General features: G+C 52.2%; 1 protein-coding gene across 1 annotated transcript in view; it reads right to left on the bottom strand.

Moving 5' to 3' along the window:
* The window catches only part of SETD1B (SET domain containing 1B, histone lysine methyltransferase), a 45,623-nt gene that overhangs the window by 12,096 nt on the left and 17,717 nt on the right, over positions 1-15,810 (bottom strand). The window contains exons 7-10 of the mRNA XM_084491434.1: positions 6,014-6,793; positions 2,333-2,503; positions 1,617-1,704; positions 213-430 (exon numbers count right to left, since the gene is read on the bottom strand). Of these exons, the coding sequence (XP_084347560.1) occupies positions 213-430; positions 1,617-1,704; positions 2,333-2,503; positions 6,014-6,793 (1,257 nt within the window). The remainder of the gene's footprint in view (positions 1-212; positions 431-1,616; positions 1,705-2,332; positions 2,504-6,013; positions 6,794-15,810) is intronic.

The raw sequence follows: 15,810 nt of genomic DNA, 5'->3' as shown, positions 1-15,810 counted from the left end.
CTGAGACCTGGCTGTCATTGCGGTAATCACCAATGATTCTCAGAGACACTGCTCAGAGAACCTGAAGGGTGAATAATCCTACAGAAATTATTTTAGCACAGGCCCGAAGAGGAGCACACACCTTCTAGAGAAGGTAACGTTGCGATCTGGAATAACCAGGACCCCTTTTAATGACAGACTGCATGCAAAAATATGATCACAAACCAACACACCTTTCCAGGTGCTGCTTTCACCAAGGCTCTCTCTTCCTCCTGCTCTTCTTCCTTCTCTGAGGAGGACTCTTCTTCTTTCTCCGATGTCTCGTCTCCCTCTTCCCCCTCACTGTCAAGCTCCAGCGGCCTTGCTGGTCGCCGCCTCAGCCCCACTGCTTCTGCATCCTTCTTTGACAGGTCAGACGTTGCATCGGAAGCATCTCTGTCCCTCTCTGACTCTGGGGAGCAAAAACAAGGAGGAAATTGCCCTCAAATACTTTCAAGGGAGGGAAAGGGTTGATCACATCATAGGAACTTTTGCTTTGGGAAGATCAAAGTTAGGAGCAATGCGTGCACACGGTGTGAGAGTCCCCAGGCTCACAGGCACTTAATTTCACAGTGCGAGTGAGGGTGAGACTGGGAGCAGGGTGTTGAAAGTCCCAAGGACGGCAAAATGCCAAAAGGTAGCCAAAGCTGACAAGCTGCAGGCAGAGCAGCAAGGAGACGTGGCACCATGGAGATCAGAACTGGTACGCCAACAGGGACCTTGCCAAGGGGTTGTCTCACCCAACACTGCCTGGGTACTGCTTGGAGAAGAGCACTACGTGCAGTGCCACAGCAGAATACTTGATTCATGTTGGGAAACTCCCTGTGCTGCTTCCCTAAACAGGGACACGCTACGGGATACGAATGCTTTAACAAACTCTGGGTTTGTTTTATTTCTTGAAGAACTGATGGGTTTGTGTTATGAGAAAGATGCTTGGTTAACCTTGGTTCTTACGTTTTTTTTAAAACTTAATGATTTAATGCCTTTCCTTCTCTTTTTTAAACAAAACCCTGCTTCTGTACTTTGGCTTGAAATGAGTTGTTAGTCTGAACCAAGTTTATAGCACAACTAACTTGAATTCATTTTTTAATGCAAAATAAAGACATCAAGCTTTGAATATTCTTATCTCTACTCTTCCCTGTTCCCAGGGGGGAAAAAAAAAAGTTAAAATCTTTGGAAATAGATTCCTCTGGCAAATAAGTTACTTAAGAATAAATAAATAAGCAGAGCAAACTGTCTCTTACTTGCTTTCTCCCTCAACATACACGGTGAGTTGCAAGCATGCCTCCGGAACACAGTCCATGAACTAATCTGAGCTCCCTCTACTGGGTGACCAGCTCTGCATCAGCAAATCTAAAATAGGGTACAAGCGTTCATAAAATGCAGATCTTAAATTTCCCGCCAGTGAATTTAAGATAACTGAATCCAGAGAAGACATCTCCCAGCTGATTAGAGTTTTGTGAGAGGCAGGGTTTTGGCTCAGATCCTTGATTCTGTGTCTAACTGTAAGTGAGCACACTGCTGTGAAGTTTAAAAGGATTCAGCTCGCATGTGGCTTGCATCTGCTCTTGTGTTTCAAACAAATGTGCTTTGCAAACCTTCATCTTCATCATCAACAGAAGTAGAAGGCCGGATTCTCTTCTGATCTCCTGCTGAGGCAGCTTCAGGTGGCTCCTTTCTTTTCACCTGAACAAAAGACAAAATTAGCATTTCTAAGAGTTTAGAAACAGCAGAAATCAACTTCTTAAACAAACTGCTACTGCCTAACTTTGCCAGTGTGACTTACACCAAGAAATCAAGGGCCACTTCCCTGGCTCTTGATCCCTTTATTTGCTTGCAAACAGAATTTCACTGTGAATGAAACTCTACCCCTTCAATTTGCATCAAAACACTTCCCATACCAGCATGGTGCATGTCATCACCAGGTACTCTGAATCTGACAGAGAATGCTTTTGGCAAATGGATGTGTCTGAGTTGTAACAGAACAGAGAGCCTGCAGTCTGTGACATCTTAGAGAGCCTCAATGAAAGTTTCATTCTAAATCAAGACTGCAGAGTCTCCAGTCCCAAACCTTTACTTGCATCTTTGCACTCAAAAGTCCAATTTTAATGAAGGGCTCCATTCTATCCCCTTCACCGCACCCCCACCCCCTCTTTATTTTATTTAAGAAACTTTGTTTTTTATACTTCTACTTCTTGCCAGGAAGTAAAGATGTTCAAGTGACCCTATAGTTGCAAGTCTGATTCCTTTCCATCTGTCCTCCTAATACTCCTTTAGGGAATGTTAGAAATAACGAAGACAACTTTGTTTTTACCTTGAAGGATGGCAACCGGATGGCCCCTCGTAACCCAATGCCCAAGCCGATCCCCTCATATCCCAGGCCTTCTCCTTTGTTCCAGTTCTCCAAGAGACAAGATGTGATTCGATCCTTCGGCTTTGGCTTCTCCTCCAGTTCGCCTCCAGACTTCACTGGAGTGAGAGATGCCTGCAGAGAAAAAAAAAGCACACTTTAAAAGAGGAAAAGTTTCCTGAGGAGCACACCAAGTCCAGAAGCCATTTAGGTGGCTGAGGCTTCTGAAATACCACTCCCCTGCCCAGGCATCAGTTTCTCTGAAGGCAAGGGCATCTGGAGATGCACCACTTGGCCACACGACTTCAAAGGGAGAAGGTGCAGAAGCTCCTCTTGATAACGAGACCTTGCCATCTTCAAGCAGCCTTTTCCCTTTTGCATTTTAAGAAGTTATTTTCTCTGCACTGCACAAGGCACTACAAGACAAACCTGCTGGGATTCTTGGAGCAGTGGCTTGGGACACCAAGTGATCTTGCGTTTGGAGTCGTCATGATGTCAGGTAGCAAAGCACCACTCTTGCTTTCTTCACCAAGTGTTTTAAAACATGATCTCAATTTCTTTGCACGCAGCTTAACATAGGCCAATGTGCTTCACGAGGGAGGACAAGGGAAACGAGCAGTCCTCACTAGCCCCTCTGGACCATTTCAGGTTTCCTCAGCAAGGGGACCACAGTGACCTCCTTTGGAATAGCCAAGAATCCAGCACAGATGCTGGAAGCAAAATCAATAATTTCACGCTTGTCTTCAGCCAAGGGCACTGGAGGCAGCGCTCACTGGCATCAGTCCGTGGTGCAACACTGCCTACAAGTCATTTTCTCTTACCGACACTAACAGAGCTAATTTGCTGAAGCTGACTGTAATCACCGAAGAGGCAGCTTAAGCTCAGCTCTCCTGCTAATAAAGAACGAGGCTAGTGGGAATATCAAGCAGGGAAGCCAAGCAGCAGCCCTTCCTGGCCTGGGGAGCTGGTTGTACCTGGGGCACTCTGCTAAAAGCACCTTACTCAGGCATTCGAACCTAAAGCCAGCACTAGATTTGGGGGTTTTGCCCTTGCTCAGGCAGAGGAGGCCCACGGTACGTGCTGCCTTCCCTGGCAGCATTCTTCCTCTGCATTTTCCATCACGCCTGACCTAGCACACCAGTCTTACCTCGAGCTTTCCCACCCTTCTCCTATAGCACCACAGCTCTTAGCAGTCAGTCAGCAGCCAAGGCAATTCCTTCGATGGAATACAGCAGCCAGACAAGGGAAGGAAAAAAAAATAGAGAAGCCTTATGCTTGGGGAAGGTCAAGGAGGGAGATAGCAGACCCACGAAGCCCCTGACCAGAGGGACATGCCTGCTGGAGGACCTGGCGTGTGGTGGAGCTCCTGCACTGCCACAGACGAGATCTCTCCTGTAACAGGAGGGCTGCTGCAGCTGGTGGGCCAGGGACAGGAGATATTAAAAGATAGCTGTCCCTACAGATCTGCTTCGTTTATTTTTAGAGGGAAAAAAAAGATGTAAACAAGCACATATGCTGTCTTATTTATACTTGCAAGCCTCTGAAAATAATACAGTTTCTTTCACTACTAATAATCAGTAAGGAAAAATTATATAAGGAGCTCCACTTAAAATCATTAGGAGGGAGGAAATGCGGATGCAGGGCCTGTTCTGGTGGATTTGTGTGCTGATAACCTTCCAGCTCAAACAGTGCCTGGAGGTCTTGGTCCATTCTAGAAGAACCACTGAGGGCAAAGCGTGTGGAGAACTGACCTCCAGGTGCCACTGAGGAGCCCACGGTCATAAAAGACACCAGGAACGAGAAGGCACCATTTAAGCTGAACTCTCCTCTTTTGTTTTCCTGTGGCAAAAGCAGTCGGCTGCCCTGGCCAACGAGGGCTGCGAATTCCAGGTGAGGAACGTGCAAAATCCAGCTGGGGTGAGACAGAAGAGCCCGAGCAGCCGCCAAAGTCCTGCCTCGACTTGATGCTGCTCCTTCACTGCAGAGTTTCAATTTCTTGGGTGCTTCAACTGCTGCTTTGCAGCTTCTTGTGGAATCCGTCCCCTTGCTCCCCTGGAAGCTCGGGGGCCTCCCCCGAAGCTGTCAGCACACAGCACTGGTAGGAGGCAGAAGCTCTGCACGTTAGCCAGGAGGAGAAGGACTGGGTTTCCTGCCACACGTCACAGCAGCCAGCTCTAACCCAGAGCAAAAGGCACTGCCATAAAACAGCTGCTGGGCAGCAGCAGCACCGAGCTGTCCGGAAAGCCCAGGAGCTCTCCCAGGCACTAGAGGTAACGCAGCCAGCTGCAAGAGCACGTGGTGAGGGTGCTGCCCGGAGAACTGGCATCTGAAACAGAAAGTACCTGCAGGTTGTGGTGCTGCTTTTCCTTTCCTTTTCTTCTTTCTTAAAGCAACCCTCTGTAGTAGTCACCGTGAGGACCGCGTGGCCCTTTCTATAGCATTAATTTCTCCTGCTAGTGTCAGAATCACTGCGTATTAAACGAGAGCTGTTCACTGGCCGAGGCACGCTGGAAATTGGCTGAGGAAGGATCAGGCGACTCATGCGAGGCTGCTGCCTTAACTAATCCCTGGAACTCCTCGTGTATTTGGCCAACGTTCAGCTCCTGAATTAATTGCTGTCGTGTACGAGTGCTGGGGAGGCGGGAGGAGGGCAGGGGACTGGGAATACTCACGGACCTTGTCACACGGAGTGGGAAATGCAAAGTTTCAGCGCCATGGTTTCAAGCACTCCCGCTGCATCTGACTTTGTGTTATTGGAGCAAAAGTTTAGCTTCCTCTTAGATGCAAGAAGCCCTTGCCTGTTTGCCTCCTGATTTTGGGGTCATTTCCCCCTGCAGACCCTTTCCTGGAGGCAGCCACCAGTGGTCCAGACCACCAAAAAAAATAAAATAAAATCTGCTAAACTGCTCAAACTTCAGGCCCTGGAACTGCTGCACAAAGAGTGGAAAGGAAAGAAGGAGGAGGGTGGGATAGGGCTGGGCATTTAGAGTTTAACAGCAAGGTCCCTTAATTGTGAAGGCTCTCCCAGAAGGAGCACAGCAGAGGACTCCCGGCTATGTGCTGTAAGCTCTCTTCCCTTGCTCTGTCTCAGAGCAGCTGTCCCTGTCCTACAACTGCTGCTCGCTGGAGTTCAGCTTGACAGGAGAGCACAAACCCCCCCCCGGCAGGACAGCTCTGCAGAGACACCCAGCAGGGCTGCAGTGACACCGGGAAAGGACCAAAATTCCCAGCCTGCATTTGCTCTGATGGCAAAGCAGCATAAAATCCCCGGACAGGTGGAGTGACACCAAATAAATGAGCCTTGCAGCAGCAGCACCACCTCCCAGACACTTGTAGGCTGACGTCTGCTGCTCCCGGGCTGCTCCTGCCACCCTCCTGGGGTTGAAACCAGCCCCGTGGGCAGGCGTGGAGGCAGGTGAGGGACATACCTGCCTCCCATTTAATTTCAGCTGCCTCAAGCAATGGGGTTTCTCACAGCACAGCTATTCTGCAGCTTATTTTTTTGCTTCTACTCTAGTTACTGTAACATTTCAGGTTTTATTTTGGTTTTAAATTCAGCCCCAGCCTCCTGCTTGCCCACACCCCGGCCACAAGCACCGTGAACAGCTTTCCCCAGGACCCAGCACGCGGCAGGTGAGAGCCTACCTTTGCCAGCCGCTCCTTCTTGTCCCACCAGTCATCAAATGCCCGAAACGCTACCACTTCGACCATCTTCCTGTTCAGGTCCCTTTTCATGATAGCCTTTAGTTCCTTCACGATAACCAGGAGGACTCCGTCCACAGTGGCTTTGTGGGGATCTTCCTTCTTCGGCTCGTAGCCCGGCGGCGGAACCGAGGGGTCAAATTTGGGCAGCGGCGGCCACTGCTGCCCACGAGCAAGAGCAGCTCCCATCGAGAAGGGGCGGTAGGGCGGAAGATTCACGAATTGCATCCGCCCCCCCATGAAAGGCGGGTACTGGTAGGTGTTCTGCGCCTGCATCATGCGGCTCAGCATCTGAGTTTGCATCTGGAAGGACATGGGCATGCCGCCCCACTGGTTGCCCAAGACGCTTATCATATCCACCTGCATGACGGGGAACATGCCGGGGTGGAAAGGAGGCAGAGGAGGCAAAATGTGAGGCGGGGGCACCCCGGGGGGCGCCGGGAGAGGCGGCGGGGGGACGGTGACGGCGGGGTGGGTGGGGGGCGGCGGCGGGGGGAGCGGAGGGGGCATCGGGAAGCCCGGCTGGGGGGGCGGAGGAGGAGGAGGAGGAAGAGGAGGGAATCCCGGCGGCGGCGGCATGGGGGGGATGGACGGGGCCATGACGGCCGTGTTGCTGACGGAGGAGTTCACCACGATGGTTTTGGCACATTCGGCGCTGGTGATGGGCGCGGGGTTCATCTCGTCGTCGGAGATCTCCATGTCCTCCCCCGAAGAATGCTGACCCTGCGAAAAGAGAGAGGAAAGGTGAGCAGCACGATCCTTCTGCATTAAATACCACGGCACCAGCTGCTTTAAACAAAGGCTAAGTTTAACCCACATTTTAATTGGGATTGGAGGAAAGCGAGTGATGATCCACAAAGCCAGGGCCCGGTGAGCAGCTGGTGCCCATTGAAGCTTCTCCCTTCCATGTCAGACCTCAGGGAGCAGGGAGGTAGCAGTTTCCTAAAAGGGCATCGATCCCAACCGAACACAAACCTTGGCTTCTGTGCACGAGGAAGAGCTGCTCCCATGATCGGCGGAACACCTGCAGCCCGACCGCCTTTCTCTGCAAGGTGCATTGCCTCCTATTTGCATCTAACCCCGACAGGTGCATTGCACCGTGAGCTCTTTTTCAGTTTGCAGCACGCGCAAAGAACGTCCGTGGTTTTGTATCATCCTCCCCGGCTCATCTGCTGTCAACTTTTAACCTCTAATTGTGGGAAGACAATACTTCCACACGGCTGCTGCCGAAAGTTGTCTACCGGGCCAAAGCAATTCGTGCTGAAAAAAAGAGCCTGAATCTGCTTAAATTGCCTTTAAACTTCAGAGTCTTAAATGCCGTAATTCAAAGACACAGCACGTCGTATTTCTAAGCAAAATGAATGCCAGCCTCGTGAAATAAAGACGGAGTTATACAAAATGCAAAAACGATGTGCAACCTCTACCACCAAAAGGATGGAAATGAGATTAAAGCAAAGGGCGTCTGCTCGTCCTGGAGCCTCGGAGCTGCCCAACTTGGTCCCGTACAGGTGAGGCCCCCCTCCAGCCCCAGCCTTGGTACGCAGCCAGCGGTGACACTGGTGTGTGACATCGGACGGGCACCTCAGCCTGAAGGTGTCCCCAGCACCAAGAAACCCCAGGGATGGCAGCCACATCCCTCGGGTACCGTTAAACCAAAGGCTGCTATGAAATACACCAACCAAACCCTGCTGGAAGACGCATCCAACACGCCAGCAGCTGATCTAGGTGGCACAAACAGGGCTAACCTTTTACTAGCAGGATGACAGGGTCCCAAACTACCTTCTCTGAAACTGTTTCTCCCATTCTTCCTTCCTTTTTTTTTTCCCCCAGCTAAAAATGGCAAAACCCACCACTCCTGCGACAGCAGCCACCACCCGGCTGTTTTCAGGGCTGAAAAGCAGAAGCACTCATCGTGACCTTCTCTCCCAGGCTCCCTCCGAGCGTGCGGGGCCCGCACCCCTCACACGACGCACCGAGCACTTCCTTCCTCCCCACAGCCTCGCACGAGAAAGCCCAAAGAGCTGCGTGTCACCCCCAGCTGATCTAAACGAAGAGCATCCCCGCGCTGCTCGGCGCAGCAGCTCTCCTGGGCACCGTGGGCTGCAGCCCAGCCGAGGAAACGAGACCACAATTAAGTGGTAACGTTGCTGTGCCTCTCTGTATCTCACTCCTGGCAATAGGTTTTTTTGGAACCTGTTGGCTGTTTTCAGCCAAATTTCAACAAAGATCCCCAAGATGTTTGTTTCTTCCACGTTTTGTGCCAGCAGGTGCTGGTGTCTGCTCTCCTACCGGTCTCCCTGATCTGAAAGGAAGAGCAATGAAGCTCAGCCTGCACCAGATGCTGGAGAACCTGCACAGGGAGAGCTGCTGGCAAACAGCTTCGGCGGCAGTTCTCTTCTTCTCTGCCGTGATTTCCTATTTTACCTCGCGATTTTGGACAGTGGTGAGGAAACAAAAGCACGAGCAGCCGGGCTGATGACTCTGCTGTGAGCTGCGGCCGTACGGCGCTGAGCAACCGCAGCTACCCAGATCAACCCAAATGCTTCACATTTTTATCAAAGGTCATCTCTGCTACGGCAGCCACCACCAGAGAGCAGGCTGAGCACAACGCTGGCAGCAGCAGCTTTGCAAATCCTCCTGTCCTAGCACCTCCCCTCGGCCCGGCTTCCCCGCATTCCTCTGCTGCAGCGCCAGCCCGCGGGCTCGTGCACCACGCTCCGCATGGGTCACCCCGAAAAACAACTTAGGGTTTGAGTGAAGATGCCCATCTGAAGTTGTCCTGCCTCTCAGCTCTCCCAGGAGACCCCCGTTTAGCCCTGCAGAGCAGCTGAAAGCACGGAGCAGCACTGGTGGCTGGCAAACCCTGCAGTGAGTGCTACCAAACGCTGCCCGCGGGACGAGCGGGGGCTCTCCTGGAGCTGCTTTGGTGCCCCTGTACACCAGGGAGGTGCTCCCAGGGTTGTTGTGTATCCCTGAAACAAACTGCTAAGAAAGAAGTAATAATCTGTGGTGCTTGAGTGTTTCCAGAGCTAAACTGTGTCCTCTCCCCCCGCCCCGACTAAGAGGTCTGGGGTTTCACACCCTGTGTCCCCTCCCCGGCTGCTCGGCCGCGGTCACGTCCCACGCCGAGGGTGTGGGCAATGAAAGGACATCCCGCGGCTTCAGCTAACACAGCTCCACCGAAAGGAGCAAAGGAAGAGCAAACGAGATGCCCGCAGCAGGTGTCAACAAGTTTCCCGCGAAACAGACCCCGTTTGTCAGTAATAAACACCAAAGGCACCGCTAAAAGCACTGGGGCCGGTTCCAAAAGCTGGATAAAGCTAAAAGGCAGCACGGGATGGGAAGCCAGGAGCATCCAGACCAAAGACAGACAAAGTTGGCTTCGGATCTGCCTCGGGCAGCAGACCTGAAGCTAAGGGGGTGGCAGCCCCCACGCTGCAGCGCACGTTACCTTTCTTCATTCATACACCCATTTATTTTCCCTTGAGCTGAAACGAGAGCTGCTAAAGCAACAGCAAGCACTTCTGGAAGACCGAAAGATTTATTTTTTTTAATTTTGTAATTCCTCTGGTGCTCATTTGGGTCTGCAAGAAGCAGCGACACGTTCCCTGCTTCCTGCGGCGCAGGGCTGACAGCTCACCTGCACAGCGAACACAATCTGTGCTCCAGTTTTAACCCAGGCAAGACGGAAAGGGAAAGAGAAAGGGGTTTAACGGCAGGGAGAAAAAGACCAAAAGGGCAGGGAGGGGGGGAGAAAATAAAGGAATACATGAGGTTAGCAAAGAGGTCAAACCAAAAGAAGATCCTCTACACGGAAGTCTTTAAAGAAAGTTAAGAGGAATTAATATTTAAAGCGGATGAGCAGTTAGAGGAAAGTTCTGTCTGAGGGGGAAAAACACGGGCACCGACTGAGTGAGACAGATAAAGGCACGGAAAGAGAAATCAGGGGGAGACAGAAAGGTCTTTTGTTACATGGTTTTCTTTCCGTTCACCTGTCTGAACCTGGATTTGCTGCGGCTGCTACCAAATGCCTCTCAGGGTAGGGCTGAAAGCAGCTACGCTTTCCTCCCAGAGCAACTGCCTCCTCGCTGCCTTCCCTCTTTGCTTTTACAGGGGAAAAAAGCGATCTGAGAGCTGGCATCTGCGCTGCTCTGGGGATGTCATTTCCATCACTGTCAAAAAAATGGTGTCAGTCAGTCCTGGGCTTCACCTGCACGCTTCCCAGGGCAGCTGGTACCGTGCCTCCGGAAAGCCTCCCTTCAGCCCACTGAGAGCAAAGCCATTTCCAACTAAATTAATTGGTGCTGCCATCTCCACTTTGCATTAATTAAATTAAGAGTTAGCAAAACAGGTATTTAATTATATGCGCGACACATTTTTCCAGAGGTGTTTGAACGATGCAGATTTGTTGGGAGAGACTCGAGTCAGCCTCACTGCTTACAAACGGCCTCATCCTTCGCTGCTCCCCCAAACGCTCCCTGCCACCCTCAGCTACACGGGGGGAACACCCCAAGGTCCTGCTTCTGCTTGGTCTGAGCAGGGCAGAGAGCTGCTGAACGCAGTGTATATCTCGGAGCAATCCCCAGCACGTAGCAAGCAAACGTTTGTACCTGCAGAAAAAATGAAGCTACGTCCTAATGTGTCAGCAGGCAGCACTGGCTGCTGCAGGCGTGCAGAGCTGCTCTCTCCCGGCCCTGACAGGGGTTTAAGAGCTTGCTCAGAATTCAGAATGCATTTTGGAGCCCATCAGCTCGCAGCTGGTTTTGTTTAAATGCTCTGATCAGCACCGAGTTACCTGCAGCCCAGGTGGGCAAGGTGTATCGCAGAACACAGCAGGTACCAAGCTGTGGCGCACCAAAACACTGCAAGGCAGGGCCAGGGGCATTCAGCTCCATGCAAGGTCATCAGCTGTGACGGAGCGAAGCGTCCCTTGCATGAGGAAGGCAACCTGTAAGCCATCTGCAACTCGCACGCAAAGAAACCATACAGGGGGGAAAAAAAAATCACCCAAAACTTCGAAAGCTGCATACTGAATGCTGGCAGTCTTTGCCCCTTGAAGTGTTAGGCAGCAGCTTTTCAATCCAGCGAGATGTCAAATCAGAAGCAGCTCTTGGAGGAGAAAAGTTTTCATAACCCTACTGACTGTCAAACAGTCGTTGCTTGGTTTTGGACGAAGTCCATGCGAGGATCTAAAAACATCCGCGAGCGAGCACGCCTCGGCCTTTATCCTGACAAAAAAGCAGGGAAAGGAAAAGCTCCGGAGGCGAGGGAGAGGCAGCGAGATGAGGACTGACTGAGCAGGGTCACACAGCGAGTGTGTGACAGCGCCAGGAGGAGGCTCTGGGTCCTTCCAGCTGCCTCCCCGCGCCGTGCTGCTGGCCTAACGAGGGAATCGAGGGAATCGGCCCTGGCTCCCCAGGCTGCGACCCCAGGGAGGGAATAGCACGCGCCCCGTAACGCGCCGCTCGCTCTGCCGGGCTCCTGCGGAACACATTAAAGGACGAGAGACTTCAAACCTGTCACTGACATTCCTCACAGCATCTCCAGAACAAAAGGGAAGCCTGAGGACGCAAACCAGCCGCCTGCAACCCCTCCTTCAGAGGCACAATTTCAATGAAAAACTCCTTTAAAAAAAAAAAACAAAACATATTTAAGCCTATTCAAGCTCAGCCCAGAGAATCCCACCATTCACATGGCTCACACAGTGAAATACCCCTTGCTGTCCAAAATCTACATACCGGAGCAGAGCGAGGGCTTCAGGGAGCATCGCTTTACCTATTTATAACCTGTTTTTTTTGCTAGAAAAGGGCTCGCAGGCACAGCACCAAGCAGCAGCCGTGCCTCCCAGCTGCCCTCAGCTTATGGGATCAGGCACGATGGCACGGCAGAGGTGCTGTGCTGTGCTGAGCATCCGCACCTCTCGGTGTCAGGCGTGACCCAGAGGGGCTCAGCCCCGTGCTGACAACACACACGAACACTTCAGACTCGGCTCCCTGTAGTTACAGGTCTCCCTCTGCAGGAACCTGCACGAGGGTGGCACCGCGCCAGCGCTGCCCAAGCGGCGTGCAGGAGGGCAGAGCCACCTGAGGGGCTTCAACAGCTGCAAAAAGCAGAGCAAACCACTGCCTGCATCCTCCTGCCAGCTCCCGGGAGAGCTCCCGAGCCTCTTCAGGCACCCGTGCCCCATCGGTGCCTGCGGTAGCTTGCTCTGGCCAGCACACGGCCACTGCAGCCCGCATCGACGCTGAAGTTTGTCTGCTGCCTCCTCCCCGGGCTGGTTAGTCACGTCTTTCCTCCTCCTCTGAGCAGCAAAGGGAGCTCCCGTCCTCCTCCTGCCGCTGCCAGAGCGCGCGATTAGGATCGCTGCAGCTTTTAATTGGGACAGAGATAGCTTTCAGGTGCACTCGCGCTGTAATGAAATGCCCGGCTCAGGAAAAGGCAAATTAAAAGATTAACACATTACAGATGAGCGATTATGAATACCTTCACGACATGTGTTGCTACCTCGAGAACAGAAGAGCACGGTTTCTACACAGCTGTATATTCATACGGCTCTCTGCAAATCTGACTCTCAAGCAAAGGTTGCAAACGAAGCAGAGCAGAACACGGTGACGATTCTGTGATCCTATTCCACCACTCGTCGCCGTGTCCTGCAAAAAACAGGCACCAAAACGGCTGCAACACAGCAAGGATTTCTTGCAGGGGGTGAGAAGTTACCTGGGTGTTAGGGTTTCTTTATTGCTGACTGCAAAATTCTCCCTCACTGCTTGAAAAAGAGAATTCAGGCTGCAAGAAGTGACTATACCCTACCTGACACACACTCTCTTGGCTCAGCCTGTGTTTTGGTCTGGTGCTCATGTGTCCTCCTCACACCTCCAAGGCTGCCCAACAGGTAAAACAAGCAACAAAAACATTCAGGTGCTCATTACAAACAAACAGCACTGTAAACATCAGCCTAACTCATGCCTTTTTTTCCCCCCCAATACCAAAAGGAAGCTTTGTCGATGCCTCAAACCACAGAAGGACAGAGGTGGATCCCCCAGGAACCCCTGTCAGTCCCAAAACACAGGGATGGGGGTGAGGAGATGCTTGTTTGTGCCTTGCAATGTGCTGGCTCAGGGGCTGGTCCCTCATTTGACCATCCCACAGACTGGGAATGCCGCACGGCGTGGTTTGGAAGCAGGCGAGGAAGGAAGGAGCTCCTCGCGGCTTTTTGGTGCACGGAGGGAGGGCTGGAGGTGGGGAAGCACAGAGCACCGCTGCTCCCAGAGGGAAAAGGTCTCATCGCTCACCTCCAGGGCTTTCTGACACGAAATCCACACGTAAAGCCAGCAGTGCTTTAAGGACAGGGGGAGAACCGGGAGGCTGCTCACGTTTCATCACAGACAAAACGCCCTAAAAGTGGATTTACCTTCTCACGGGGCCACGGCCTTTTCCCTTAAGTCTTAAAGGAGATCTTATTAAGAGGAAAAAGGGTTTCTTGGGGGGGAAGTAGGGAAAAGGAAGGAGGAAAAGAAGAGGTGGTACAGTGGGGAGCCACGTAACACGGCCAGCTCTTCCCCCAGCCATGGCTGCTCTGCTTTCCCTACCTCAGAGGGGGGGAAGGGACAGCCCATTTGCAATCTAACTTCAAAGGCTTCCTCAGTCGGCTGGGAAGCTAAGTCATGCATAAAAGGATGGCAGAGTGGCAAGAAAATACCCCCTACAGATAAATTAGTCAGGGAACGTTCCCAAAACGTGAAGAGGTCTGGAGTTGGAAGCAGCATCTCCCCCTCCAAAGACGCAAAGCAAACTGCTCAGCTCAGGAGTGAGTGCAGGAGATGCAGAGCCCCGATGTGCCGAGCGATTCTGAAATGCCCTGCTCCGTTCCTCACGGTGCTGCAGGAGCACACCGATATTCCTAGATAGCAGAAGGCACTTTACAAGCAGAGCTGAAGAGGGGAATTAGCAGCCGTAGATCAGAGTCCAGCAATAAGCATAACGAGGGATGCAATAAGCGAGCGTGCAGAGTACACAGATAGCTCGCAGCTCGGTGCCAAGCAGGCTCTCTCCTCTGCCATCCCCTGAGCTCTCTCCTGTACTTAAAGCACAGGTCAAACGGAGCCACGGATTCAGATCTCGCTACCAACAGGGCAATAAGAAAGCAGATAAGCTTGGAAAACAGCCTGGCTTCCCCAGCTGATATCGGCCTATTGAAGAACAGGTTGTGCACACGCTGTATTTAAACAAGCTCTAATCAGCAGGACGAGGCCGATTTGATATTTTCCCCCTTTTACACACTACTTCTGTACCCTGGAGAACCTGAAATCACGGGGCTATTGCTGTTGTGGCAGCATTTTCAGCACTTTGTTCATCTCTCTGCATTTCCAGCGTTAGCAGCCACGGCAGTTTCATTTGTAGGAGCTGGACGTTCGCAGTGCAGCCTGTGCGACGTGGACTTTGCTCAGCAGGGAAGGCAGAAACCAAGGAATCAAGGCCTTGAAGGACACCGGGCAAGAGAAAAAGAGGAGCTTTTGTGAGACCATCCATCAACATCGTCCTTTAATGCTCTTCTGCTCGCTGCTCTCCACCCAGGTGCTGTCAGCATCCCGAGGCACGCAGCAGTGCGGACACTTTTGCCCTTCCTTCTCCAGAGGCATCCCAAATGAAGAGCCTGGCTTCTCCATCCCCTCTCCAGCAGCCTGAGCTGTTCTTGCCCTGAATTTCTAGGCTGCAGCCCTGACCTGTCCGTACGGCTGGGAAACAACGGGGCCCAACTGTTTTTGGCACCTGCAAGAAAGCCTGGGAGCCTGAACCCTACGGCTGGTGGAGGTGGCCCGGAACAACTCCCCAAACGTGAACAGCTTTTTGCTACCTGATAGGCATGGAGCAAGGAGGGAAGAGAGTTCAAGTCCTAATTCTTACCTTAACTTTTCCCTTTCCTGAGGGAAAATACTAATAAAACTGCTGATAACATCGCTGGACCTCGTCATCATCTTCACTGCAGTCACGGTGGCACGTGGTAAGATTTTAAGGAAACTTGTGGCCTCCAGTTCTGGAGACAGCCGCTGCCACCATCCCGAGCTGGGAGGACACAAGCACCTGGGACTTGTAGGAAGCTCCCAACAGAACTGCTGCAGGCGAGACCACTCAGCCAGCCTCGATCTCGACCGTCTGACACAAAAAGCATGGAAGCAGCGAGGCCGAAGCTCTCGTTGCAAGTGGTGTAAGTGCTCCTGGTGTAAGTGCAGCAGTAGAGAATGGCCCAGGGGAAGGAGAAGCTCGAGAGGCAAACTTCTCAGCAAGTCACTGTGGCCAGGCTCAGAGCCCTCTGCAGCAGCGACCACAGCTGATGAGTGGCACCCTAAGGAGCTCGGCAGGCTCCGTTCCCTTGCTGAGCCCCGTAACGCAGGCTAACGAGTCCTTCAGCAAAGTGCAGCGGGGGCATTAAATCCCAGTCAGACCACGGGAGCTGCTTCACTCCGAGGAGCCTACTTCAACAGCTAAAGAGGCTGAGCAGAGGCGTTCTTCCTCAAAAGTAAGGGTGAGGCCAGTGAGACAGTTCCCCTTTGGTACCGTTTCCTCTTCTCTTACAGATCTTCTCTCCGGAGGCATCTTGAGTTGTTCACTGCTTTATTTCCTGCTCAGCTTTTCCCTTCTCTCGCCACGCCGATTTAGCAACAGGCAGTCGGACAGCACGGGATCGAGCACAGCAGCTGAGGAATGCAGCTCATTCATTAAATCAGGAAAAATCTTCCTAA

The sequence above is a fragment of the Aythya ferina genome, assembly GCF_964211825.1.
Source record: "Aythya ferina genome assembly, chromosome: 17".
NCBI classification, from domain to species: Eukaryota; Metazoa; Chordata; class Aves; order Anseriformes; family Anatidae; genus Aythya; species Aythya ferina.
Note: the sequence above shows the minus strand (reverse complement) of the source record. Positions and strands in the feature narration are given on the sequence as shown.